Source organism: Salvelinus namaycush, chromosome 10 (genome assembly GCF_016432855.1).
Source record: "Salvelinus namaycush isolate Seneca chromosome 10, SaNama_1.0, whole genome shotgun sequence".
In the NCBI taxonomy this organism is placed as follows: Eukaryota; Metazoa; Chordata; class Actinopteri; order Salmoniformes; family Salmonidae; genus Salvelinus; species Salvelinus namaycush.
The window spans coordinates 46479296-46506747 of record NC_052316.1 but is presented as its reverse complement, the minus strand read 5'-3'; the positions used below and the strand labels follow the sequence as shown (position 1 = coordinate 46506747).

The window sequence follows — 27452 nt, the reverse complement described above, 5'->3', positions numbered from 1 at the left end:
TCTGTCTTTAAGAGAAGTCTCCAAAACTACCTCTGCATGTCGCCATCTACGCCACATCCCCCCCCCCCCCTCTGAGTGGTGCAGTATAAAGACAATAGCTCTCCCACGACACGTCCCTGCAAAACATATTGACACATTTGAGTGAATCATTGCATTAATCAAGTGTGACTCTGCAAGGTGTGGAAAGCGTTCCACAGGAATGCTGGCCCATGTTGACTCCGATGCTTCCCACAGTTGTGTCAAGTTGGCTGGATGTCCTTTGGGTGGTGGACCATTCTTGATACACACGGGAAACTGTTGAGCGTGAAAAACCCAGCAGCGTTGCAGTTCTTGACACAAACCGGTGCACCTGACACCTACTACCATAACCTGCTCAAAGACTCTTAAATCTTTTCTCCTTCCCATTCACCCTCTGAATGGCACACATACACAATCCATGTCTCAATTGTCTCAAGGCTTAAAAATCCTTCTTTAACCTGTCTCCCCCCCTTCATCTACACTAATTGAAGTGGATTTAACAAGTGACATCAATAAGGGATCATAGCTTTTAGCTGGATTCACCTGGTCAGTCTGTCATGGAAAGAGCAGGTGTTCTTAATTGTTTTGTATACTCAGTGTCTATACATGATATTTACAGTATGATAATAGCTGCACTCACATGAATCAAGAATATAGCTTTGGCCACATCACATCTAAGGCCAGTGTAAAAGTTACAAATCTAATGTTAAAGAGAGATAGATCTCACTAGACATATTTTACTAACATATATCCCCCTGAAAACGTGTTGCTTTATACATGGTACTTGGCTCGTGGGTTCATTCTGTATACAGAGTAAAGGAGAGGTCAACAAACCTCTATCACTGTCTGTAACCACTATCTTACGCAAGCCTTCGCTCGCCTGACTTGGGGGAGGTGCCTCGCCCGTATTCAATAGAATATCTGCACACAGACCAGACTTAAAAGCAGAGTCTGTTTGTTTTACTCTTTAGACTAGCAAAGCCCGTTTGTTTTACTCTTTAGACTAGCCCAGGTGGTCCTGCAGTAATGGAGCCTGGGTCGACCGTGAGTGCAGTGAGGAGTAGCAGGGTTCTGTGTGGCACAGAGATACGGCCTGCTCTGATTGTCATCAAGGAGGGAAAGATACACAAAATCCTCCCAGAGTCCAGTGGTTCTACTGGGGATACTGCTGCTGGCTGTGAGGTAGGTATTGATTGGCTCTCTGGCTTCTGCTCAATTTGGTCTTTTTATTGTTATTTTTTTGTGTTAATTATTACTTTGTTTGTTCAGAATGTTTGCGTAATAAGTTCCTATGAAGAAAAACACTTCCCAGTTCAACTAGTTCTCACAGTCTCACGTCAGAATTAGACGTTCATCTATGTTTCTCAAACGTCAAATTTTGAAGTTGTTGCGAACTTCAGATTTCGAAGTGTTTTTAGGTTAAGTTTAGGTATTAATGCAACATTTTTAAGGTTAGGGTTAATTTCAGGCATTAACTCAGAATGGTTAAGGTTTGGGATAGGTTTAAAACAAAAATCTCAACAACAAAATTATATAGCTGGATTTGAACTTGCGACCTTTGGAATCAGAGGCAGATTCACCCACTATCCCTGTCCACAGCACCTAACCAAAACCAAAACCTACTTGAACGTAACGGCGCTCACTGTTGCCCATGGTGGCTGGTTTCCACGTCATCTCCTGACGTCCTCAAACATGGATGGAAGTCAAATACTGAATTAAGCTAGCAGTGTTATTAAAAGTCTTAATGAAACGTTCAGTTAAAGTTTTAAGCAGGGCTTCTAACCTAAATGTTTTTCTCATCATTTAATTTGTTCTGTTCCACTGTTCCGACCAACAAATAACATTCTGAACCGACATCGAAAGGTTCATCCATTCTTCTCTAGTTAAAAATCTCTCTCCCTCATTTCTGAATCACGCTGTAAACGACAGTAGGCTACTCTGCTTCCAAGGGGGAAGGGCCTACAAAGGTTAGCCTGTAGGCCTAATTGAATCAAATTTAAAAGCAGATTAATGAAGAGGCTGTCTACACCTTGAATTTGTGATTCACCACCATTCTCACACTCCGTGTGCGCTTGCTGCTGAGGGGAGCGAGAGAAAGTTGCACAGTAGCCTGCATTTGACCAGCCAACATTCTTCTCATCTGAGTCCACTACAATATTGTCACGGCTGTCAAAAGGAGGAGACCAAAGCGCAGCGTGGTGAATCGTACATATTCCCTTTTATTAGGATGACGCCGACAAAAACAATAAACAATACAAAACAACCGTGAAGCTTAAGGCTATGTGCCACAAACAAAGTTAACCTCCCACCAAGACAGGTGGGAAAAAGGGCTACCCCCCCCCCCCCCCAAATGTGCGGACTCCGGCCGCAAAACCTAAACCTATAGGGGAGGGTCTGGGTGGGCATCTATCCGCGGTGGCGGCTCAGGTGCGGGACGCAGACCCCGCTCCACCACTGGCTCACCCCACTTTGGTGGCACCTCTGGTGTGGGGACCATCGTCGCCGACCCCGGACTGGGCACCCTCGATGCGGGCCCCGGACTGGGCACCCTCGTTGCGGGCCACGGACTGGGCACCTTCGTTGCGGGCCCCGGACTGGAGACCGTCGCTGGGGGCCCCGGACTGGAGACCGTCGCTGGGGGCCCCGGACTGGAGACCGTCGCTGGAGGCTCCGGACTGGAGACCGTCGCTGGAGCTCATCACTAAACTAAGGACCCTGGGACTAATCTCCACATCACCAACAGTCCATTTAGCTCATCTGGTCGGCTCGTGTTACTGGGCAGCTCGCATCTGGGCCTTCCTTTGTAGTTTGTAATATTTTGCAAGCCCTGCCACATCCGACGAGCATCAGAGCTGGTGTGGAAGGATTCAATCTTAGTCCTGTATTGATGATTTATCTGTTTGATAGTTCGTCGGAGGGCATAGCGGGATTTCTTATTAGCGTCAGGATGAGTGTCCCGCTCCTTGAAAGCGGCAGCTCTAGCATTTAGCTCACTGCGGATGTTGCCTGTAATCCATGGCTTCTGGTTGGGGTATGTACATACGGTCACTGTGGGGACGATGTCATCTATGCACTTATTGATGAAGCCGGTGACTGATGTGGTATACTCCTCAATGCCATCGGATGAATCCCGGAACATATCCCAGTCTGTGCTAGCAAAACAGTCCTGTAGCTTAGTATCTGCGTCATCTGACCACTTCCGTATTGAGCGAGTCACTGGTACTTACTGCTTTCGTTTTTCGCTTGTAAGCAGGAATCAGGAGGATAGAATTATGGTCAGATTTGCCAAATGGAAGGTGAGGGAGAGCTTTGTATGTGTCTCTGTGTGTGGAGTAGATGTGAATGTGTCATACCCTGATCTGTTTCACCTGTCTTTGTGCTTGTCTCCACCACCCTCCAGGTGTCGCCCATCTTCCCCATTATCCCCTGTGTATTTATACCTGTGTTCTCTGTTTGTCTGTTGCCAGTTTGTTTTGTTCATTCATACCTACCAGCGTTTGTTCCCCCTGTTCCTGCCTGTTTTCCTGCTTCTGTTTTCTAGTCCTTCCCGGTTTTGACCCCTGCCTCCCCTGGCCCTGAGACTGCCTGCCATTCTGTACCTTACCCCACCGTTCTGTATGAGATTTGTTCTTACTATTGCTGGTACTGCACAATTGAATCACTTGCCGCCCCCCCCCCCCCCCCCCCCCCCCAATCCCCCTTACTCTGATACATGTGTAAATATTGTACAATAATTTTGACTTCCTGTATTATACTTATGCTAATGTATTAATTATATTGTTATGTTATCTTTAATTATTTATTGTATTATTTCTTATTGTTGTTGCATTATAGAGATGGAACCTGAAGTAAACATTTCGTTGGACAGTGTATCCTGTACATAAGACTAATAAAACTGGAAACTTAAAACTTGGTCCTCTGGCTCACTTCCTCCCCCTGTTGGAGAGAAAAGATACTGTCATTCAGTGTATTTATTCATCACCCATTTGTAGGCATAGTTCAATCGAGGCGATTTTGTGGCCTAGATTGCTGAAGTCGTTCGTCATTCTAAAAAATGTTTTATTACACTGTAATAACATCTGTATTACTACAACTGTGTCCCAAATACCACCCTATTCCCAACATAGCCCTAAGGGCCCTGGTCAAAAGTAGTTCACTATATAGGGAATGAGGTGCCATTTGGCCATTACTGATTGAGCATTACTATGAAGGTGTATAACTATTTATAACGGTGTATCTTAATCCTGGTCTTGAGACCCAAGGGTGTGCACATTTTTTGTTTTTGCCCCTAGCACTACACAGCTGATTCAAATCATCAACTCATCATCAAGTTTGGATGATTTGAATCAGGCAAAAAACTAAATGTAAACCCCTCTGGTGCCCAGGACCAGATTATAAATTATAAGTAGTTATACGTGTTCATGATAATGCCCAGGTCCAGGATTGAGATACACTGATCTATAACGTAGCATTACTGACGTAGCATTACTGACGTAGCATTAGTATTACTGACGTAGCATTACTGATGTAGCATTACTGATGTAGCATTGCTGATGTAGCATTACTGATGTAGCTTTACTGATGTAGCATTACTGATGTAGCATTACTGACGTAGCATTACTGACGTAGCATTAGTATTACTGATGTAGCATTACTGATGTAGCATTACTGATGTAGCATTACTGACGTAGCATTACTGATGTAGCATTGCTGATGTAGCATTACTGATGTAGCTTTACTGATGTAGCATTACTGATGTATTACTGACGTAGCATTACTGACATAGTATTACTGACGTAGCATTACTGACATAGTATTACTGATGTAGCTTTACTGACGTAGCATTACTGACGTAGTATTACTGATGTAGCATTACTGACGTAGTATTACTGATGTAGCATTACTGATGTAGCATTGCTGATGTAGCATTATTGATGTAGCATTACTGACGTGGCTTTACTGACGTGGCATTACTGATGTAGCATTACTGACGTAGCTTTACTGACGTAGCATTACTGATGTAGCATTACTGACGTAGCTTTACTGACGTAGTATTACTGATGTAGCATTACTGACGTAGCTTTACTGACGTAGTATTACTGACGTAGCATTACTGACATAGCATTACTGACGTAGTATTACTGACGTGGCATTACTGATGTAGCATTACTGACGTAGCTTTACTGACGTAGCATTACTGATGTAGCATTACTGACGTAGCTTTACTGACGTAGTATTACTGATGTAGCATTACTGACGTAGCTTTACTGACGTAGTATTACTGACGTAGCATTACTGACATAGCATTACTGACGTAGTATTACTGATGTAGCATTACTGATGTAGCATTACTGACATAGCATTACTGACGTAGTATTACTGATGTAGCATTACTGATGTAGCATTACTGACGTAGCATTAGTATTACTGATGTAGCATTATTGATGTAATATTACTGACGTAGCTTTACTGACGTAGTATTACTGATGTAGCATTACTGATGTAGCATTACTGACGTAGCATTACTGACGTAGCTTTAGTATTACTGATGTAGCATTACTGATGTAGCATTACTGACGTAGCATTAGTATTACTGATGTAGCATTATTGATGTAATATTACTGACGTAGCTTTACTGACGTAGTATTACTGATGTAGCATTACTGATGTAGCATTACTGACGTAGCATTACTGACGTAGCTTTAGTATTACTGATGTAGCATTACTGATGTAGCATTACTGATGTAGCATTACTGACGTAGCATTAGTATTACTGATGTAGCATTATTGATGTAGTATTACTGACGTAGTATTACTGATGTAGCATTACTAATGTAGCTTTACTGACGTAGTATTACTGATGTAGCATTACTGACGTAGCATTACTGATGTAGCATTACTGACGTAGCTTTACTGACGTAGCATTACTGATGTAGCATTACTGACGTAGCATTAGTATTACTGATGTAGCATTACTGATGTAGCATTATTGATGTAGCATTATTGATGTAGCATTACTGACGTAGCATTACTGACGTAGCTTTACTCAGAAAATCAGAAATTCGCCAGGGCAGCTGTCTAGGCCCCTTACTTTTTGTAAGATGTTGTTAATAAAAATTGAAAAAAGTAAGGGGCCTAGACAGCTGCCCTGGGGAATTTCTGATTCTACCTGGATTTTGTTGGAGAGGCTTCCATTTAAAGAAAACCCTCTGTGTTCTGTTAGACAGGTAACTCTTTAGCTACAATATAGCAAGACCTGTAAAGCCATAGCATATAAGTTTTTCCAGCAACAGACTATGATCGACAATGTCAAAATCCACACTGAAGTCTAACAAAACAGCCCCCACAATCTTTTAATCCTTAATTTCTCTCAGCCAATCATCAGTTATTTCATGGCAGGTGCTATAACATGTATAGCTGTATTTATAACATACATCTGTTACACTGATGGCAGGTGTTGGATGTGGGAGACCGTCTGGTGATGCCTGGTATCGTGGACTGTCACGTCCATGTGAATGAACCGGGTCGCACCACCTGGGAGGGATTCTGGACTGCCACGAGGGCCGCTGCTGCAGGAGGGGTCACTACCATAGTAGACATGCCCCTGTAAGTCATTACCATAGTGGACATGTCTCTGTAAGTCATTACCATAGTAGACATGTCCATGTAAGTCACTACCATAGTGGACATGTCCATGTAAGTCACTACCATAGTGGACATGTCCATGTAAGTCACTACCATAGTGGACATGTCCCTGTAAGTCACTACCATAGTGGACATGTCCATGTAAGTCACTATCATAGTGGACATGTCCCTGTAAGTCACTACCATAGTGGACATGTCCCTGTAAGTCACTACCATAGTGGACATGTCCATGTAAGTCACTACCATAGTAGACATGTCCCTGTAAGTCACTACCATAGTGGACATGTCCCTGTAAGTCACTACCATAGTAGACATGTCCCTGTAAGTCACTACCATAGTAGACATGTCCATGTAAGTCACTACCATAGTGGACACGTCCCTGTAAGTCACTACCATAGTAGACATGTCCATGTAAGTCACTACCATAGTGGACACGTCCCTGTAAGTCACTACCATAGTGGACACGTCCCTGTAAGTCACTACCATAGTAGACATGTCCATGTAAGTCACTACCATAGTAGACATGTCCATGTAAGTCACTACCATAGTGGACACGTCCCTGTAAGTCACTACCATAGTAGACATGTCCCTGTAAGTCACTACCATAGTAGACATGTCCCTGTAAGTCACTACCATAGTAGACATGTCCCTGTAAGTCACTACCATAGTAGACATGTCCCTGTAAGTCACTACCATAGTAGACATGTCCCTGTAAGTCACTACCATAGTGGACATGTCCCTGTAAGTCACTACCATAGTAGACATGTCCCTGTAAGTCACTACCATAGTGGACACGTCCCTGTAAGTCACTACCATAGTAGACATGTCCATGTAAGTCACTACCATAGTGGACACGTCCCTGTAAGTCACTACCATAGTGGACATGTCCCTGTAAGTCACTACCATAGTAGACATGTCCCTGTAAGTCACTACCATAGTGGACATGTCCCTGTAAGTCACTACCATAGTAGACATGTCCCTGTAAGTCACTACCATAGTGGACATGTCCCTGTAAGTCACTACCATAGTAGACATGTCCCTGTAAGTCACTACCATAGTAGACATGTCCCTGTAAGTCACTACCATAGTGGACATGTCCATGTAAGTCACTACCATAGTGGACATGTCCCTGTAAGTCACTACCATAGTAGACATGGCCCTGTAAGTCACTACCATAGTAGACATGTCCCTGTAAGTCACTATCATAGTAGACATGTCCCTGTAAGTCACTACCATAGTAGACATGCCCCTGTAAGTCACTACCATAGTGGACATGTCTCTGTAAGTCACTACCATAGTAGACATGCCCCTGTAAATCACTACAAAGTTGAGTTTAGTTTATTAATTCTACCATTGTTAAAACAACCACACATAAGCCTGATAAATACATACATGTACAGTACATGGAATCATGGATGATAAAGTCTGGGATTTCCACTGTGGTCCTCTGACCAAGAACATGGAGCAGCCAGTCACAATTAGATCCCTACCCCTTACCTTGGCCTTAACCCTTCAATGTTTGCAGATCTGTGAGGTTAAAGCTTTTCTGGTTATGCCTATCCGGACCCCTCAGATTTGCAGACATGGGGGAGTTAAGGCCAAATGGGTAGCAGTAAGGAGTGATAGAGGCTGAGTCCCTTTTCCCATAGAACCATTACCCATTGTCCAGATTCAGGCGTAAGGTCAGAGGTTAGGAGTCTGAGATAGTGGAAGGGTAACCACAGATTGAACTATTACCCATTGTCCAGATTCAGGCGTAAGGTCAGAGGTTAGGAGTCTGAGATAGTGGAAGGGTAACCACAGATTGAACTATTACCCATTGTCCAGATTCAGGCGTAAGGTCAGAGGTTAAGAGTCTGAGATAGTGGAAGGGTAAACTACAGATTGCCTCAAATGCACTTTTCTAAAGCTGACCTTGAATAAAGATCACATTGTCAAGACATGCCTGTCACATTGACTAACTTATTAGGCTACTCCTGTACTCAACGAACACATTCAGATCTGGCCAAACTGAGGATCACTAAGGATATCTAAAAAAAAAATAAAAAAAAAAGATTGAAAAGAGATTTAAAATGTGCAATATGAACTGTGTTCTAATTACTGTCTCCATAGCAACAGCATCCCGCCGACCACCACCCTGGATAACTTCCATGAGAAGATGGCAGCAGCGTCAGGAAAGTGTTTTGTAGACACTGCCTTCTGGGGAGGGGTCATCCCTGGCAACCAGGTACAGTACTAGCTGTGGGAAAAAAGTCAAAAGGCCTTGCACAAGTCTTGGCTCCTATCTCTGTAACACCCCCTGGACAGGACGCTAGTCTATCGCAGGGCCTCCCCCCCCCCCCCAACAATCTATCTCCTTAAATGCTGAGTGCCAAGCAGAGACGCATCAGGTCCCATTTTTACAGTATTTAGTATGACTCGCCAGGGATCAAAACATCCAAGCTTCCAATCTGAGGGCAGACACTCTACCCACAAGGTCACAGAGTTGGTTGAGGGACAAAAAGTAGAGATAAAACTAACCCCACTAGGCAAAAACCAGTTCAAAATAACGCTGTTTCCATCAACCTGGAAAACTGATTGGATTTGCAAAAAAAGTTATACATTTAAAGGGCATTTTGTGTAAATATAAATGTAAATATAAACTAGACGTTGATCTGACATCTGCTCCCAGTGGGAAGGCTCTTTCTCAATTTGTCAAAAAGTCCTGTCCTCTTGTCACGCCCTGACCGTAAATTGCTTTGTATGTTTCTATGTTTAGTTTGGTCAGGGTGTGATGTGGGTGGGTATTCTATGTTGTAGGTCTAGCTTTTCTATTTCTATGTGTTTGGCCTGGTATGGTTCTCAATCAGAGGCAGCTGTCTATCGTTGTCTCTGATTGAGAGCCATACTTAGGTATCCTGTTTTCCCACTTTTGTTTGTGGGTGGTTGTTTCCGGTTTAGTGTTTGTTGCACCTGTCAGAACTGTTCGTTGATCGTTTTGTTGTTTTTGTTCGCGGTTCATCTTGATTAAAAGTATTATGGATACTTACCACGCTGCACCTTGGTCCTCTTCTCCTTCTCCTGACGACAATCGTTACACCTCTCCTCATCGTCTTCCCTTGATCTGCCCTGATTGGGACAGACTTGGCAGGTGAACATAACATGGAATCTCATTACTATGCTGGCCTTAGCCTGGTCAGTTATATCAGATCTGTAGAGATTCAAGGAGACGAGACGAGGAAAGGATGGATGTTTTTTGCGGGATGTATTAAGAATACGACCAATCACTCGGGTGAACCTAAACCAAAGCCCTGTGGTGTGTCTTTGGCTTCTACCCATAGTGGTGTCGTGTCTTTACTATCATTAAATTGAAGACTTATAGTTTTTATCAAAGATTCTCTGTAATTAGTTATAACGCGATCAACTGATTAATAACATAACTAATTAACTAGGAAGTTGGGGCACCGAGGAAAAATATTCAGATTACAAAGTTATCATTTCCTAAAATAACTTTTCAGATATTTTCATATCTGATCAATAGTCTTCTGATTAATGATTTATTTATTTGACCTCAACGTCATGACAGTGGTTTCTATGAAACTATCTGATACAAATGTCTCTGTCTCTGCAGCTGGAGCTGCTCCCTATGATCCAGGCTGGGGTGGCTGGTTTTAAGTGTTTCCTGATCCACAGTGGAGTTGAGGAGTTCTCTCATGTGACTGACGAGGATCTGCACATGGCCATGAAACAGCTACAGGGCACAGGGAGCGTTCTCCTGGTAACTCACAGACAGATGGGAAATAAAATACGCCTCATTTTCTTTCTGTTTTAATGTCTTTTAAGCAGCAGAGGTCAGAGCAAACTGACAAAGGCTGTCGCCGAAACGCGTCCGTTTGAATTCAGACTTACAGGGACATGTCCACTATGGTAGTGACTTACAGGGACATGTCCACTATGGTAGTGACTTACAGGGACATGTCCACTATGGTAGTGACTTACAGGGACATGTCCACTATGGTAGTGACTTACAGAGACATGTCTACTATGGTAGTGACTTACAGGGACATGTCCACTATGGTAGTGACTTACAGAGACATGTCTACTATGGTAGTGACTTACAGAGACATGTCCACTATGGTAGTGACTTACAGGGGCATGTCTACTATGGTAGTGACTTACAGGGACATGTCCACTATGGTAGTGACTTACAGGGACATGTCCACTATGGTAGTGACTTACAGGGACATGTCCACTATGGTAGTGACTTACAGGGACATGTCCACTATGGTAGTGACTTACAGGGACATGTCCACTATGGTAGTGACTTACAGGGACATGTCCACTATGGTAGTGACTTACAGGGACATGTCTACTATGGTAGTGACTTACAGGGACGTGTCCACTATGGTAGTGACTTACAGGGACATGTCCACTATGGTAGTGACTTACAGGGACATGTCCACTATGGTAGTGACTTACAGGGACATGTCCACTATGGTAGTGACTTACAGGGACATGTCCACTATGGTAGTGACTTACAGGGACATGTCCACTATGGTAGTGACTTACAGGGACATGTCCACTATGGTAGTGACTTACAGGGACATGTCCACTATGGTAGTGACTTACAGAGACATGTCCACTATGGTAGTGACTTACAGGGGCATGTCTACTATGGTAGTGACTTACAGAGACATGTCTACTATGGTAGTGACTTACAGGGACATGTCCACTATGGTAGTGACTTACAGGGACATGTCCACTATGGTAGTGACTTACAGGGACATGTCCACTATGGTAGTGACTTAGATGGACATGTCCACTATGGTAGTGACTTACAGGGGCATGTCTACTATGGTAGTGACTTACAGAGACATGTCTACTATGGTAGTGACTTACAGAGACATGTCTACTATGGTAGTGACTTACAGAGGCATGTCTACTATGGTAGTGACTTACAGAGACATGTCTACTATGGTAGTGACTTACAGGGACATGTCTACTATGATAGTGACTTACAGAGACATGTCTACTATGGTAGTGACTTACAGAGACATGTCTACTATGGTAGTGACTTACAGAGGCATGTCTACTATGGTAGTGACTTACAGAGACATGTCCACTATGGTAGTGACTTACAGAGGCATGTCTACTATGGTAGTGACTTACAGAGACATGTCTACTATGGTAGTGACTTACAGGGACATGTCCACTATGGTAGTGACTTACAGGGACATGTCTACTATGGTAGTGACTTACAGAGACATGTCTACTATGGTAGTGACTTACAGGGACATGTCTACTATGATAGTGACTTACAGGGACATGTCTACTATGGTAGTGACTTACAGGGACGTGTCCACTATGGTAGTGACTTACAGGGACATGTCTACTATGATAGTGACTTACAGGGACATGTCTACTATGGTAGTGACTTACAGGGACATGTCTACTATGGTAGTGACTTACAGGGACATGTCTACTATGGTAGTGACTTACAGGGACATGTCTACTATGGTAGTGACTTACAGGGGCATGTCTACTATGGTAGTGACTTACAGGGACATGTCCACTATGGTAGTGACTTACAGGGGCATGTCTACTATGGTAGTGACTTACAGGGACATGTCCACTATGGTAGTGACTTACAGGGGCATGTCTACTATGGTAGTGACTTACAGGGGCATGTCTACTATGGTAGTGACTTACAGAGACATGTCTACTATGGTAGTGACTTACAGGGACATGTCCACTATGGTAGTGACTTACAGGGACATGTCCACTATGGTAGTGACTTACAGGGACATGTCTACTATGATAGTGACTTACAGAGACATGTCTACTATGGTAGTGACTTACAGGGACATGTCCACTATGGTAGTGACTTACAGGGACATGTCCACTATGGTAGTGACTTACAGGGACATGTCTTCTATGGTAGTGACTTACAGAGGCATGTCTACTATGGTAGTGACTTACAGGGACATGTCCACTATGGTAGTGACTTACAGGGACATGTCCACTATGGTAGTGACTTACAGGGACATGTCCACTATGGTAGTGACTTACAGGGACATGTCTACTATGGTAGTGACTTACAGGGACATGTCTACTATGGTAGTGACTTACAGGGACATGTCCACTATGGTAGTGACTTACAGGGACATGTCTACTATGGTAGTGACTTACATGGACATGTCTACTATGGTAGTGACTTACAGGGACATGTCCACTATGGTAGTGACTTACAGGGACATGTCCACTATGGTAGTGACTTACAGGGACATGTCCACTATGGTAGTGACTTACAGGGACATGTCCACTATGATAGTGACTTACAGGGACATGTCTACTATGGTAGTGACTTACGGAGACATGTCCACTATGGTAAGGACTTACAGGGACATGTCTACTATGGTAGTGACTTACGGAGACATGTCCACTATGGTAATGACTTACAGGGACATGTCCACTATGGTAGTGACTTACAGGGACATGTCCACTATGGTAGTGACTTACAGGGGAATGTCTACTATGGTAGTGACTTACAGGGACATGTCCACTATGGTAGTGACTTACAGGGACATGTCCACTATGGTAGTGACTTAGATGGACATGTCCACTATGGTAGTGACTTACAGGGACATGTCTACTATGGTAGTGACTTACAGGGACATGTCCACTATGGTAGTGACTTACAGGGACATGTCTACTATGGTAGTGACTTACAGGGACATGTCTACTATGGTAGTGACTTAGATGGACATGTCCACTATGGTAGTGACTTACAGGGACATGTCTACTATGGTAGTGACTTACAGGGACATGTCTACTATGGTAGTGACTTAGATGGACATGTCCACTATGGTAGTGACTTACAGGGACATGTCTACTATGGTAGTGACTTACAGGGACATGTCCACTATGGTAGTGACTTACAGGGACATGTCCACTATGGTAGTGACTTACAGGGACATGTCTACTATGATAGTGACTTACAGAGACATGTCTACTATGGTAGTGACTTACAGGGACATGTCCACTATGGTAGTGACTTACAGGGACATGTCCACTATGGTAGTGACTTACAGGGACATGTCTTCTATGGTAGTGACTTACAGAGGCATGTCTACTATGGTAGTGACTTACAGGGACATGTCCACTATGGTAGTGACTTACAGGGACATGTCCACTATGGTAGTGACTTACAGGGACATGTCCACTATGGTAGTGACTTACAGGGACATGTCTACTATGGTAGTGACTTACAGGGACATGTCTACTATGGTAGTGACTTACAGGGACATGTCCACTATGGTAGTGACTTACAGGGACATGTCTACTATGGTAGTGACTTACATGGACATGTCTACTATGGTAGTGACTTACAGGGACATGTCCACTATGGTAGTGACTTACAGGGACATGTCCACTATGGTAGTGACTTACAGGGACATGTCCACTATGGTAGTGACTTACAGGGACATGTCCACTATGATAGTGACTTACAGGGACATGTCTACTATGGTAGTGACTTACGGAGACATGTCCACTATGGTAAGGACTTACAGGGACATGTCTACTATGGTAGTGACTTACGGAGACATGTCCACTATGGTAATGACTTACAGGGACATGTCCACTATGGTAGTGACTTACAGGGACATGTCCACTATGGTAGTGACTTACAGGGGAATGTCTACTATGGTAGTGACTTACAGGGACATGTCCACTATGGTAGTGACTTACAGGGACATGTCCACTATGGTAGTGACTTAGATGGACATGTCCACTATGGTAGTGACTTACAGGGACATGTCTACTATGGTAGTGACTTACAGGGACATGTCCACTATGGTAGTGACTTACAGGGACATGTCTACTATGGTAGTGACTTACAGGGACATGTCTACTATGGTAGTGACTTAGATGGACATGTCCACTATGGTAGTGACTTACAGGGACATGTCTACTATGGTAGTGACTTACAGGGACATGTCTACTATGGTAGTGACTTAGATGGACATGTCCACTATGGTAGTGACTTACAGGGACATGTCTACTATGGTAGTGACTTACAGGGACATGTCTACTATGGTAGTGACTTACAGGGACATGTCCACTATGGTAGTGACTTACATGGACATGTCTACTATGGTAGTGGCTTACAGGGACATGTCTACTATGGTAGTGACTTACAGGGACGTGTCCACTATGGTAGTGACTTACATGGACATGTCTACTATGGTAGTGACTTACAGGGACATGTCTACTATGGTAGTGACTTACAGGGACATGTCTACTATGGTAGTGACTTACAGGGACATGTCCACTATGGTAGTGACTTACAGGGACATGTCTACTATGGTAGTGACTTACAGGGACGTGTCCACTATGGTAGTGACTTACATGGACATGTCTACTATGATAGTGACTTACAGGGACATGTCTACTATGGTAGTGACTTACAGGGACATGTCCACTATGGTAGTGACTTACATGGACATGTCTACTATGGTAGTGACTTACATGGACATGTCTACTATGGTAGTGACTTACAGAGGCATGTCTTCTATGGTAGTGACTTACAGAGACATGTCCACTATGGTAGTGACTTACAGGGACATGTCCACTATGGTAGTGACTTACAGGGACATGTCTACTATGGTAGTGACTTACAGGGACGTGTCCACTATGGTAGTGACTTACATGGACATGTCTACTATGGTAGTGACTTACAGGGACATGTCTACTATGGTAGTGACTTACAGGGACATGTCCACTATGGTAGTGACTTACAGGGACATGTCCACTATGGTAGTGACTTACAGGGACATGTCCACTATGGTAGTGACTTAGATGGACATGTCTACTATGGTAGTGACTTACAGAGGCATGTCTTCTATGGTAGTGACTGACAGAGACATGTCCACTATGGTAGTGACTTACAGGGACATGTCCACTATGGTAGTGACTTACAGGGACATGTCTACTATGGTAGTGACTTATATGGACATGTCCACTATGGTAGTGACTTACAGGGACATGTCCACTATGTTAATGACTTACAGAGACATGCCTACTATGGTAGTGACTTACATGGACATGTCTACTATGATAGTGACTTACAGGGACATGTCTACTATGGTAGTGACTTACAGGGACATGTCCACTATGGTAGTGACTTACAGGGACATATCTACTGTGGTAATGACTTACAGAGACATGTCCACTATGGTAGTGACTTACAGGGACATGTCTACTATGGTATTGACTTACAGAGACATGTCCACTATGGTAGTGACTTACAGGGACATGTCTACTATGGTAGTGACTTACAGGGACATGTCTACTATGGTAGTGACTTACAGAGACATGTCCACTATGGTAATGACTTACGGAGACATGTCCACTATGGTAATGACTTACAGAGACATGTCTACTATGGTAGTGACTTACATGGACATGTCTACTATGGTAGTGACTTACAGGGACATGTCTACTATGGTAGTGACTTACAGGGACATGTCTACTATGGTAGTGACTTACAGAGACATGTCTACTATGGTAGTGACTTACATGGACATGTCTACTATGGTAGTGACTTACAGGGACATGTCTACTATGGTAGTGACTTACAGAGACATGTCTACTATGGTAGTGACTTACATGGACATGTCTACTATGGTAGTGACTTACAGAGACATGTCTACTATGGTAGTGACTTACATGGACATGTCTACTATGGTAGTGACTTACAGGGACATGTCTACTATGGTAGTGACTTACAGGGGCATGTCCACTATGGTAGTGACTTACAGAGACATGTCTACTATGGTAGTGACTTACAAGGGCATTTCAGTGAGTACAGGTTTTTCCTTTTTTCCAGTATAGACCATTTGAACACGGTTCCTAAATACGTTTTTTTCACAACAAACTTTTGATTGAGCACGCCCAGTTCCTCATTCTAGAATTCACAGCTTCCTCACAAACACACTCACTGCATTGGAAAGGTTTTTTTTTCTTGTTGTATTTCTATGTAACTCGTGTCTACTCTATAATATAAAACTTGTAAGCTATGGGGGTGAAGAAAATCCTCTTGAAAGAGATTGAAGGGAATTGATTAATCAATGTTATACACCTTATAACTAAGTGGTTAACAAATACCAACCTTGACTTCTTCTCCTTTCTCTGTAGTTTCATGCTGAGAGGGATGTCCCCCTGCCATCAGAGGAAGCAGGTATCATTTTAACGCCGATGGCAAAAAAAAGTCATCAGAAAGATGAAGCAGTATTTTGCTACTGGTGTGTCAGAGTAATTTAACCGTATCTATAAGAATCATCCTCCTACTTCCATCCCCATCACTGCTTTCCATAGACCCCAAAGAGTACTCCACCTTCCTCAAGTCCAGACCAGATGTTATGGAGCTGGAGGCGATTCGAACTGTCACTGAGCTCTGCCTGAAATACCAGTAAGAACTACTACTACTACTACTACTACTACTAGTACTGCTACCGCTGCTACCGTAACAGTATAACTTTCGTCCGTCCCCTCGCCCCGGGCTCGAACCAGGGACCCTCTGCACACATCGACAACAGCCACCCTCGAAGCATCGTTACCCATCGCGCCACAAAAGCCACGGCTCTTGCAGAGCAAGGGGAACAACTACTTCAGGTCTCAGAGCGAGTGACGTCACCGATTGAAACGCTATTAGCGCGCACCACCGCTAACTAGCTAGCCATTTCACATCGGTTACACTACTACTACTACTACTGCTACTACTGCTACTACTACTACTACTAGTACTGCTACTACTACTACTACTAGTACTGCTGCTACTACTACTACTAACACTACTACTACTGCTACTACTACTACTACTACTACTAAAACTACTGCTACTACTACTACTACTACTAACACTGCTACTACTATTACTACTACTACTACTAACACTACTGCTATTACTACTACTACTGCTACTACTACTACTATCTCTACTACTACTACTATCTCTACTGCTACTGTCACCGAGCTCTGCCTGAGGTACCAGTAGGAACACGCCCACCATAGTGATGGAAACTGTGTTATGTACTGTGCTGCTGTTTGAGTTCATATCTAATCGTTAGAGATCAGCAACGAGGGTTTAGAGATGCCCCTCTGAGTATCTCTCTTAGATTTTTCAACATTCTATTTATTGATCATTTGTATACAAAACAAAAGCAGTAACATGTCAAATGTACAGAGGTTTCATCTCTAACTCTCTAGGGAGCATTGCCACATTGTGCACCTGTCCTTTGCCCAGCCCTGGGCTCTGATGTGGACTGTGTATGTCTCTCTCAAGGGTGCATTGCCACATAGTGCACCTGTCCTCTGCCCAGCCCCTGGCCCTGATCCAGGCAGCGAAGCAGGCTGGAGCCCCTCTGACGGTGGAGACCACCCATCACTACCTCAGCCTGTCTGCTGAACACATCCCTGCTGGGGCCACACAGTTCAAATGCTGTCCTCCCATCAGAGGGGTAGCTAACCAGGTACGCCTCCCATCAGAGGGATATCTAACCAGGTACACCTCCCATCAGAGGGATATCTAACCAGGTACGCCTCCCATCAGAGTGATATCTAACCAGGTACGCCTCCCATCAGAGTGATATCTAACCAGGTACACCTCTCATCAGAGGGATATCTAACCAGGTACACCTCTCATCAGAGGGATATCTAACCAGGTACACCTCTCATCAGAGGGATATCTAACCAGGTACACCTCTCATCAGAGGGATATCTAACCAGGTACACCTCTCATCAGAGGGATATCTAACCAGGTACACCTCTCATCAGAGGGATATCTAACCAGGTACACCTCTCATCAGAGGGATATCTAACCAGGTACACCTCTCATCAGAGGGATATCTAACCAGGTACACCTCTCATCAGAGGGATATCTAACCAGGTACACCTCTCATCAGAGGGATATCTAACCAGGTACACCTCTCATCAGAGGGATATCTAACCAGGTACACCTCTCATCAGAGGGATATCTAACCAGGTACACCTCTCATCAGAGGGATATCTAACCAGGTACACCTCTCATCAGAGGGGTAGCTAACCAGGTACACCTCTCATCAGAGGGATATCTAACCAGGTACACCTCTCATCAGAGGGATATCTAACCAGGTACACCTTCTTCTTTATTTGTACTATTTTCTACATTGTAGAATAGTGAAGACATCAAAACTATGAAGTAACACATATGCAATCATGTAGTAACCAAAAAAGTATATATTTTATATTGCATATTCTTCAAAGTAGCCAAAGTAATGATGGACTACTGTTTCTCTTTTCTTATTTGAGCTGTTCTTGCCATAATATGGATTTGGTCTTTTACCAAATAAGGCTATTTTCTGTATACCACCCCTATCTTGTCATAACACAACTGATTGGCTCAAACGCATTAAGAAGGAAAGAAATTCCACAAATTAACTTTTAACAATGCACACCTGCTAATTGAAATGCATTCCAGGTGACTACCTCATGAAGCTGGTTGAGAGAATGCCAAGAGTGTGCAAAGCCGTCATCAAGGCAAAGGGTGGCTACTTTTGAAGAATATCAAATACAAAATATATTTTGACTTGTTTAATACTTTTTTTTGGTTACTACATGATTCCATATGTGTTATTTCATAGTTTTGATGTCTTCAACTATTATTCTACAATGTAGAAAATAGTAAAAATAAAGAAAAACCCTGGAATAAATTAGGTGTGTCCAAACATTTGACTGGTACTGATTAATAATGAATGTATCCTTAATAAATGAAAACAAGAGACACAGAGAAAGTGCAAATAAACAGAGAGACTGCGTACATACAGACAGTAGAAGACTAACATAGACCACCCATCTCATTACATAACAGAAGTTTAACACAGGGGCCAGTCACCCATCCACACCATCTCATTACATAACAGAAGTTAACACAGGGGCCAGTCACCCATCCACACCATCTCATTACATAACAGAAGTTAACACAGGGGCCAGTCACCCATCCACACCATCTCATTACATAACAGAAGTTAACACAGGGGCCAGTCACCCATCCACACCATCTCATTACATAACAGAAGTTAACACAGGGGCCAGTCACCCATCCACACCATCTCATTACATAACAGAAGTTAACACAGGGGCCAGTCACCCATCCACACCATCTCATTACATAACAGAAGTTAACACAGGGGCCAGTCACCCATCCACACCATCTCATTATATAACAGAAGTTAACACAGGGGCCAGTCACCCATCCACACCATCTCATTACATAACAGAAGTTAACACAGGGGCCAGTCACCCATCCACACCATCTCATTATATAACAGAAGTTAACACAGGGGCCAGTCACCCATCCACACCATCTCATTACATAACAGAAGTTAACACAGGGGCCAGTCACCCATCCACACTGAACATGATGGTTATTTCCAAATGAATACCTGAATGTAGCCAGTCACCAACTACCTACCCCATCCCTGTATTAGTTTTTTTCTGCTCTTTTGCACACCAGTATTTCTACTTGCACATCCTCATCTGCACATCTATCACTCCAGTGTTAATTGCAAAATTGTAATTACTTTGCCACTATGGCCTATTTATTGCCTTACCTCTTTACTTCATTTGCACACACTGTATACAGATTTTCTATTGTGTTATTGACTGTACGTTTGTTTATCCCATGTGTAACTGTGTTGTTTTTGTCACACTGCTTTGCTTTATCTTGGCCAGAAGTTGTTCTCAACTGGCCTACCTGGTTAAATAAAGGCGAAATAAAAATCTAAAACATCCCATTACCTTCGACCCCTCCAGGAGCAGCTGTGGTCTGCCCTGAAGGCTGGTCAGATTGACATGGTTGTGTCAGATCACTCCCCCTGCACACCAGACCTGAAGAGATTGGACAGTGGGGATTTCACTCAGGCCTGGGGAGGGATCTCCTCCTTACAGTTCGGTAAGTGAGATCCAGTAGAGATTCAGTAGAGATCCATCAGAGATCCAGTAGATCCATCAGAGATCCAGTAGACCCATTAGAGATCCCGTAGAGATCCGTTAAAGATCCAGTAGATCCATTAGAGATTCATTCGAGATCCAGTAGATCAATTAGAGATCCATTAGTTATTAGCCATACCTTGCCAACTATATATGGGATTTTCTCTCCCAGGCTATAGTATGTATTCAGCTCTCCCTCTCCCAGGCTATAGTATGTATTCAGCTCTCCCAGGCTATAGTATGTATTCAGCTCTCCCAGGCTATAGATTGTATTCAGCTCTCCCAGGCTATAGTATGTATTCAGCTCTCCCAGGCTATAGTATGTATTCAGCTCTCCCAGGCTATAGTATGTATTCAGCTCTCCCAGGCTATAGTATGTATTCAGCTCTCCCAGGCTATAGTATTTATTCAGCTCTCCCAGGCTATGGTATGTATTCAGCTCTCCCAGGCTATAGTATGTATTCAGCTCTCCCAGGCTATAGTATGTATTCAGCTCTCCCAGGCTATAGTATTTATTCAGCTCTCCCAGGCTATAGTATGTATTCAGCTCTCCCAGGCTATAGTATGTATTCAGCTCTCCCAGGCTATAGTATGTATTCAGCTCTCCCAGGCTATAGTATGTATTCAGCTCTCCCAGGCTATAGTATTTATTCAACTCTCCCAGGCTATAGTATGTATTCAGCTCTCCCAGGCTATAGTATGTATTCAGCTCTCCCAGGCTATAGTATGTATTCAGCTCTCCCAGGCTATAGTATGTATTCAGCTCTCCCAGGCTATAGTATTTATTCAGCTCTCCCAGGCTATAGTATTTATTCAGCTCTCCCAGGCTATAGTATTTATTCAGCTCTCCCAGGCTATAGTATGTATTCAGCTCTCCCAGGCTATAGTATTTATTCAGCTCTCCCAGGCTATAGTATTTATTCAGCTCTCCCAGGCTATAGTATTTATTCAGCTCTCCCAGGCTATAGTATTTATTCAGCTCTCCCAGGCTATAGTATGTATTCAGCTCTCCCAGGCTATAGTATTTATTCAGCTCTCCCAGGCTATAGTATTTATTCAGCTCTCCCAGGCTATAGTATTTATTCAGCTCTCCCAGGCTATAGTATTTATTCAACTCTCCCAGGCTATAGTATGTATTCAGCTCTCCCAGGCTATAGTATTTATTCAGCTCTCCCAGGCTATATATAGTATTTAGTCAGCTCTCCCAGGTTATATATAGTATTTATTCAACTCTCCCAGGCTATAGTATGTATTCAGCTCTCCCAGGCTATAGTATTTATTCAGCTCTCCCAGGCTATATATAGTATTTATTCAGCTCTCCCAGGTTATATATAGTATTTATTCAACTCTCCCAGGCTATAGTATGTATTCAGCTTTCCCAGGCTATAGTATTTATTCAGCTCTCCCAGGCTATATATAGTATTTATTCAGCTCTCCCAGGCTATAGTATGTATTCAGCTCTCCCAGGCTATAGTATTTATTCAGCTCTCCCAGGCTATATATAGTATTTATTCAGCTCTCCCAGGCTATAGTATGTATTTAGCTCTCCCAGGCTATAGTATGTATTCAGCTCTCCCAGGCTATAGTATGTATTCATCTCTCCCAGGCTATAGTATGTATTTGGCTCTCCTTTGTTGAACCAGAACCTTGCTTGGGTTGAAATATGAATTCAACAGATGGCCTGACATTGCACTTTAGCATTTTGCCTGTTTGTACAATTTATTATGGATCCACATTACCTGTTGTCAAGGCAGCAGCTACTCTTCCTGGGGTTTATTATGGATCCACATTACCTGTTGTCAAGGCAGCAGCTACTCTTCCTGGGGTTTATTATGGATCCACATTACCTGTTGTCAAGGCAGCAGCTACTCTTCCTGGGGTCCAGCAAAATTAAGGCAGTTATACAATTTAAAAACATGACGATACATTCACAAGTTTCACAACACGCTGTGTGCCCTCAGGCCCCTACTCCACCACATGTGTTCAATACAAAATCCATATCTACGTATGTACAGTGCACACTCTGATAGAGAGACCAGTCACTCAAAATGTCCTCTATCTCGGTATATCATCCGGTCTGTTTCAGAGACTAAATAAAGTCTCTGTCTCTCTCTGTCTCTCTTTCTGTCTCTCTCTCTTTATCTCTCTCACTGTCTTTCTCTCTCGCTCTGTCTCTCTCTCTCTCATCTCTCTCTCTCTCTCTCTCTGTCTGTATCTCTCTCTCTCTCTCTGTCTCTCTTTCTGTCTCTCTCTCTTTATCTCTCTCACTGTCTTTCTCTCTCGCTCTGTCTCTCTCTCTCTCTCTCTCATCTCTGTCTATCTGTATTTATCTCTCTCATCTGTCTATCTGTCTCTGTCTCTCTCTTTATCTCTCTGTCTCTGTCTCTCCCTCTTTGTCTCTCGCTATCGCTTTCTCTGTGTCTCTCTCTCTGTCTCTATCTGTATTTATCTCTCTCATCTCTGTCTATCTGTCTATCTGTCTCTCCCTCTTTGTCTCTCGCTATCGCTTTCTCTGTGTCTCAATCTCTGTCTGTCTCTCTCTGTATCTATCTGTCTCTGTCTGTCTGTATCTCTCTCTCTGTCTGTCTCTCTCTGTATATATCTGTCTGTCTCTCTCTGTATATATCTGTCTCTGTCTGTCTGTGTCTCTCTGTCTGTCTCTCTCTGTATATATCTGTCTCTCTCTCTCACTGTCTGTCTGTGTCTCTCTCTGTCTATATCTGTCTCTGTCTCTCTCTCTCACTCTCTGTCTGTGTCTCTCTCTCTCACTCTCTGTCTCTGTCTCTCTCTCTCACTGTCTGTCTGTGTCTCTCTGTCTCTCTGTGTCTCAATTCAATTCAAGGGTCTTTATTGGCATGGTAAACATATGTTAACATTTCCAAAGCAAGTGAGGTAGATAATATACAAAAGTGAAATAAACAGTTAACAGTAAACATTACACCTACAGAAGTTTCAAAAGAATAAAGACACTACAAATGTCATGTTATGTCTATATACAGTGTTGTATCGATGTACAAATGGTTAAAGTACAAATGGGGAAATAAATAAGCATAAATATGGGTTGTATTTACAATGGTGTTTGTTCTTGACTGGTTGACCTTTTCTTGTGGCAACAGGTCTTAAATCTTGCTGCTGTGATGGCACACTGTGGTATTTCACCCAGTAGATATGGGCGTTTATCAAAATCGGGTTTGTTTTCGAATTCTTTGTGGATCTGTGTAATCTGAGGGAAATATGTGTCTCTAATATGGTCATACATATGGGCAGGAGGTTAGGAAGTGCAGCTCAGTTTCCACCTCATTTTGTCTCTGTCTCTCTCTGTCTCTCTCTCTCTGTCTCTCTCTGTCTCTCACTGTCTCTCACTGTCTCTCACTGTCTTAGGTCTGTCTCTGTTCTGGACGTCAGCCAGTAAGAAGGGTTTCACTCTGCCAGACGTGGTGAGGCTCCTCTGCCAGCGCACTGCACAACTCTGTCGCCTTGACAACCAGAAGGGGAGCCTTGTTCCCGGTCACGATGCAGACCTGGTCATATGGGACCCAGAGAAGGAGTTTGAGGCTAGTATTATAGGAGAGGGATTCACTAAAAGACAAAGAACACACACAGTCTTTCATTTTATCATTACTGTTCATTTGTTGGTTTTGTGCTCAGCTATTATTTTATATTTTCATTGATGACCTTCCACAGGTGAAAGACGCTAGTATACATCACAAAAATAAGGTGAGCAAACATTAAACCATGGGTACAATACCCTACACTATATTAAACTATGAACGATAACATTAAACCATGGGTACTATACCCTACACTATATTAAACTATGAACGATAACATAAACCATGGGTACAATACCCTTCACAATATTAAACTATGAACTATAACATTAAACCATGGGTACAATACCCTACACTATATTAAACTATGAACGATAACATAAACCATGTGTACAATATCTTACACTATATTAAACTATGAACTATAACATTAAACCATGGGTACAATACCCTACACTATATTAAACTATGAACGATAACATTAAACCATGGGTACAATACCCTACACTATATTAAACTATGAACTATAACATTAAACCATGGGTACAATACCCTACACTATATGAAACTATGAACTATAATATTAAACCATGTGTACAATACCCTACACAATATTAAACTATGAACGATAACATTAAACCATGGGTACAATACCCTTCACAATATTAAACTATGAACGATAACATTAAACCATGGGTACAATACCCTACACTATATGAAACTATGAACGATAACATAAACCATGGGTACAATACCCTACACTATATTAAACTATGAAGGATAACATTAAACCATGGGTACAATACCCTACACTATATTAAACTATGAACGATAACATTAAACCATGGGTACAATACCCTACACTATATTAAACTATGAAGAACAGTCCAGACTATACATATAAAGCCTTCACAATCTGTTGAAGGCAATGATCCTGGTTGACCACACATCTCTGTCTCTCTCTCCAGCTAACTCCCTACCTGGGCCTGACGTTGCTTGGGGAGGTGAGTGTCACCATCGTCCGAGGCAGAGTGGTGTACAAGCAGGGTTCCTTCTCTCCTACGCCCCTGGGGAAGCATCTCCTCCTCCCCCAGAGGAAGACCCAGGTCTCCCTGTGTGATGGAGAGAAGAGCGGGGAAGACCCAGGTCTCCCTGTGTGACGGAGAGAAGACCGACGGGACCCAGGTCTCACAGTGACTGTCTGGAAAACAGTGGCAAGACATGTTGGTCCCGTGTGGCTCAGTTGGTAGAGCATGGCGCTTGCAACGCCAGGGTTGTGGGTTCATTCCCCACGGGGGGACCAGGATGAATATGTATGAACTTTCCAATTTGTAAGTCGCTCTGGAGAAGAGCGTCTGCTAAATGACTTAAATGTAAATGTTACTGAGGGGACAACCCTGGCTAAATAAATACAATACAATGAAATAAATGGACCCAGGGATGTATGTCTCAAAGTTAAGAGGCTTGACTGTTGTTGTAAGATGCTTTAATAAACAAAGTAATCTCTTTCAAAAGGAGATTTGTGTCTATATTCCATTGCTCCCTCCACCTAAATCGAGTAGATTCCATAGTACAACAGTTAAGGAACTAGAGGAGAGTGGGAGTGGGGGGTAAATCTCCTGTGCCCGCCCACTGCCTCTTCGTGTCACTGAGTAATCTCTGACCAAACAGACACGGTCAGAAATCTAGGAAGCATATCAGCTCATAAACACCCTGAATCAAAGATGACAGGGCAGAATCCCATGATCACACAAACACATGTTTTACTAGTATATATCAAGGTCATCATTTTTACCATGAGGTTTTAGGACTGAATGGAAAAGTCAGTATCTGCTGAATATGGCCTACAGTATAAGATATAACTGTATGACCTACAGAAGCAGCGGCGGTCGATGGTTAACCCCATGTGTGGTGAATAAATTAAGGGGAGGGGGTTCTCACTGCAGTACAGCCAGGGGAGGGGGATCTCACTGCAGTAGATTCAGGGGAGGGGGTTCTCACTGCAGTACAGCCAGGGGAGGGGGATCTCACTGCAGTACAGCCAGAAGAGGGGGTTCTCACTGCAGTAGATTCAGGGGAGGGGGATCTCACTGCAGTAGATTCAGGGGAGGGGGTTCTCACTGCAGTAGATTCAGGGGAGGGGGATCTCACTGCAGTAGATTCAGGGGAGGGGGTTCTCACTGCAGTAGATTCAGGGGAGGGGGTTCTCACTGCAGTAGATTCAGGGGAGGGGGTTCTCACTGCAGTAGAGCCAGGGGAGGGGGTTCTCACTGCAGTAGATTCAGGGGAGGGGGATCTCACTGCAGTACAGCCAGGGGAGGGGGATCTCACTGCAGTACAGCCAGGGGAGGGGGTTCTCACTGCAGTACAGCCAGGGGAGGGGGTGTACTAGTTCTGACCAGGGCCCTGATCCCTACGTAGTGTACTAGTTCTGACCAGGGCCCTGTTCCCTACGTAGTGTACTAGTTCTGACCAGGGCCCTGTTCCCTACGTAGTGTACTAGTTCTGACCAGGGCCCTGATCCCTACGTAGTGTACTAGTTCTGACCAGGGCCCTGTTCCCTACGTAGTGTACTAGTTCTGACCAGGGCCCTGTTCCCTACGTAGTGTACTAGTTCTGACCAGGGCCCTGATCCCTACGTAGTGTACTAGTTCTGACCAGGGCCCTGATCCCTACGTAGTGTACTAGTTCTGACCAGGGCCCTGTTCCCTATGTAGTGTACTAGTTCTGACCAGGGCCCTGTTCCCTATGTAGTGTACTAGTTCTGACCAGGGCCAATCCCTTTCTGGGCATCAAGACTGGCATTTCTGATCTGATTCTGATTTGATTTCTGATCTGATCATTTTGGCAAGAGAAATTCCATCATTTGGTTTTTTGTTGATGGTGGTATCAGGCCTATTGGTATCATTAAGGACAGTTACCTGTACAGGCCTATTGGTATCATTAAGGACAGTTACCTGTACAGGCCTATTGGTATCATTAAGGACAGTTACCTGTACAGGCCTATTGGTATCATTAAGGACAGTTACCTGTACAGGTCTATTGGTATCATTAAGGACAGTTACCTGTACAGGCCTATTGGTATCATTAAGGACAGTTACCTGTACAGGCCTATTGGTATCATTAAGGACAGTTACCTGTACAGGCCTATTGGTATCATTAAGGACAGTTACCTGTACAGGCCTATTGGTATCATTAAGGACAGTTACCTGTACAGGCCTATTGGTATCA

General features: G+C 43.4%; 1 protein-coding gene across 1 annotated transcript; it reads left to right on the top strand.

Annotated features, from left to right (window-relative positions):
* Nucleotides 1–947: 947 nt before the first annotated feature.
* Nucleotides 948–25548, top strand: zgc:103559. Its single transcript, XM_039003024.1, has 11 exons — nt 948–1200; nt 6473–6624; nt 8776–8890; nt 10274–10420; nt 16840–16882; nt 17020–17113; nt 17987–18173; nt 20494–20632; nt 24052–24224; nt 24355–24387; nt 25190–25548. Exons 1-11 carry the CDS (start codon nt 1045–1047, stop codon nt 25379–25381), a joined length of 1431 nt encoding a protein of 476 aa, XP_038858952.1. The 5' UTR covers nt 948–1044; the 3' UTR covers nt 25382–25548.
* The last annotated feature ends 1904 nt before the right edge of the window (nt 25549–27452 follow it).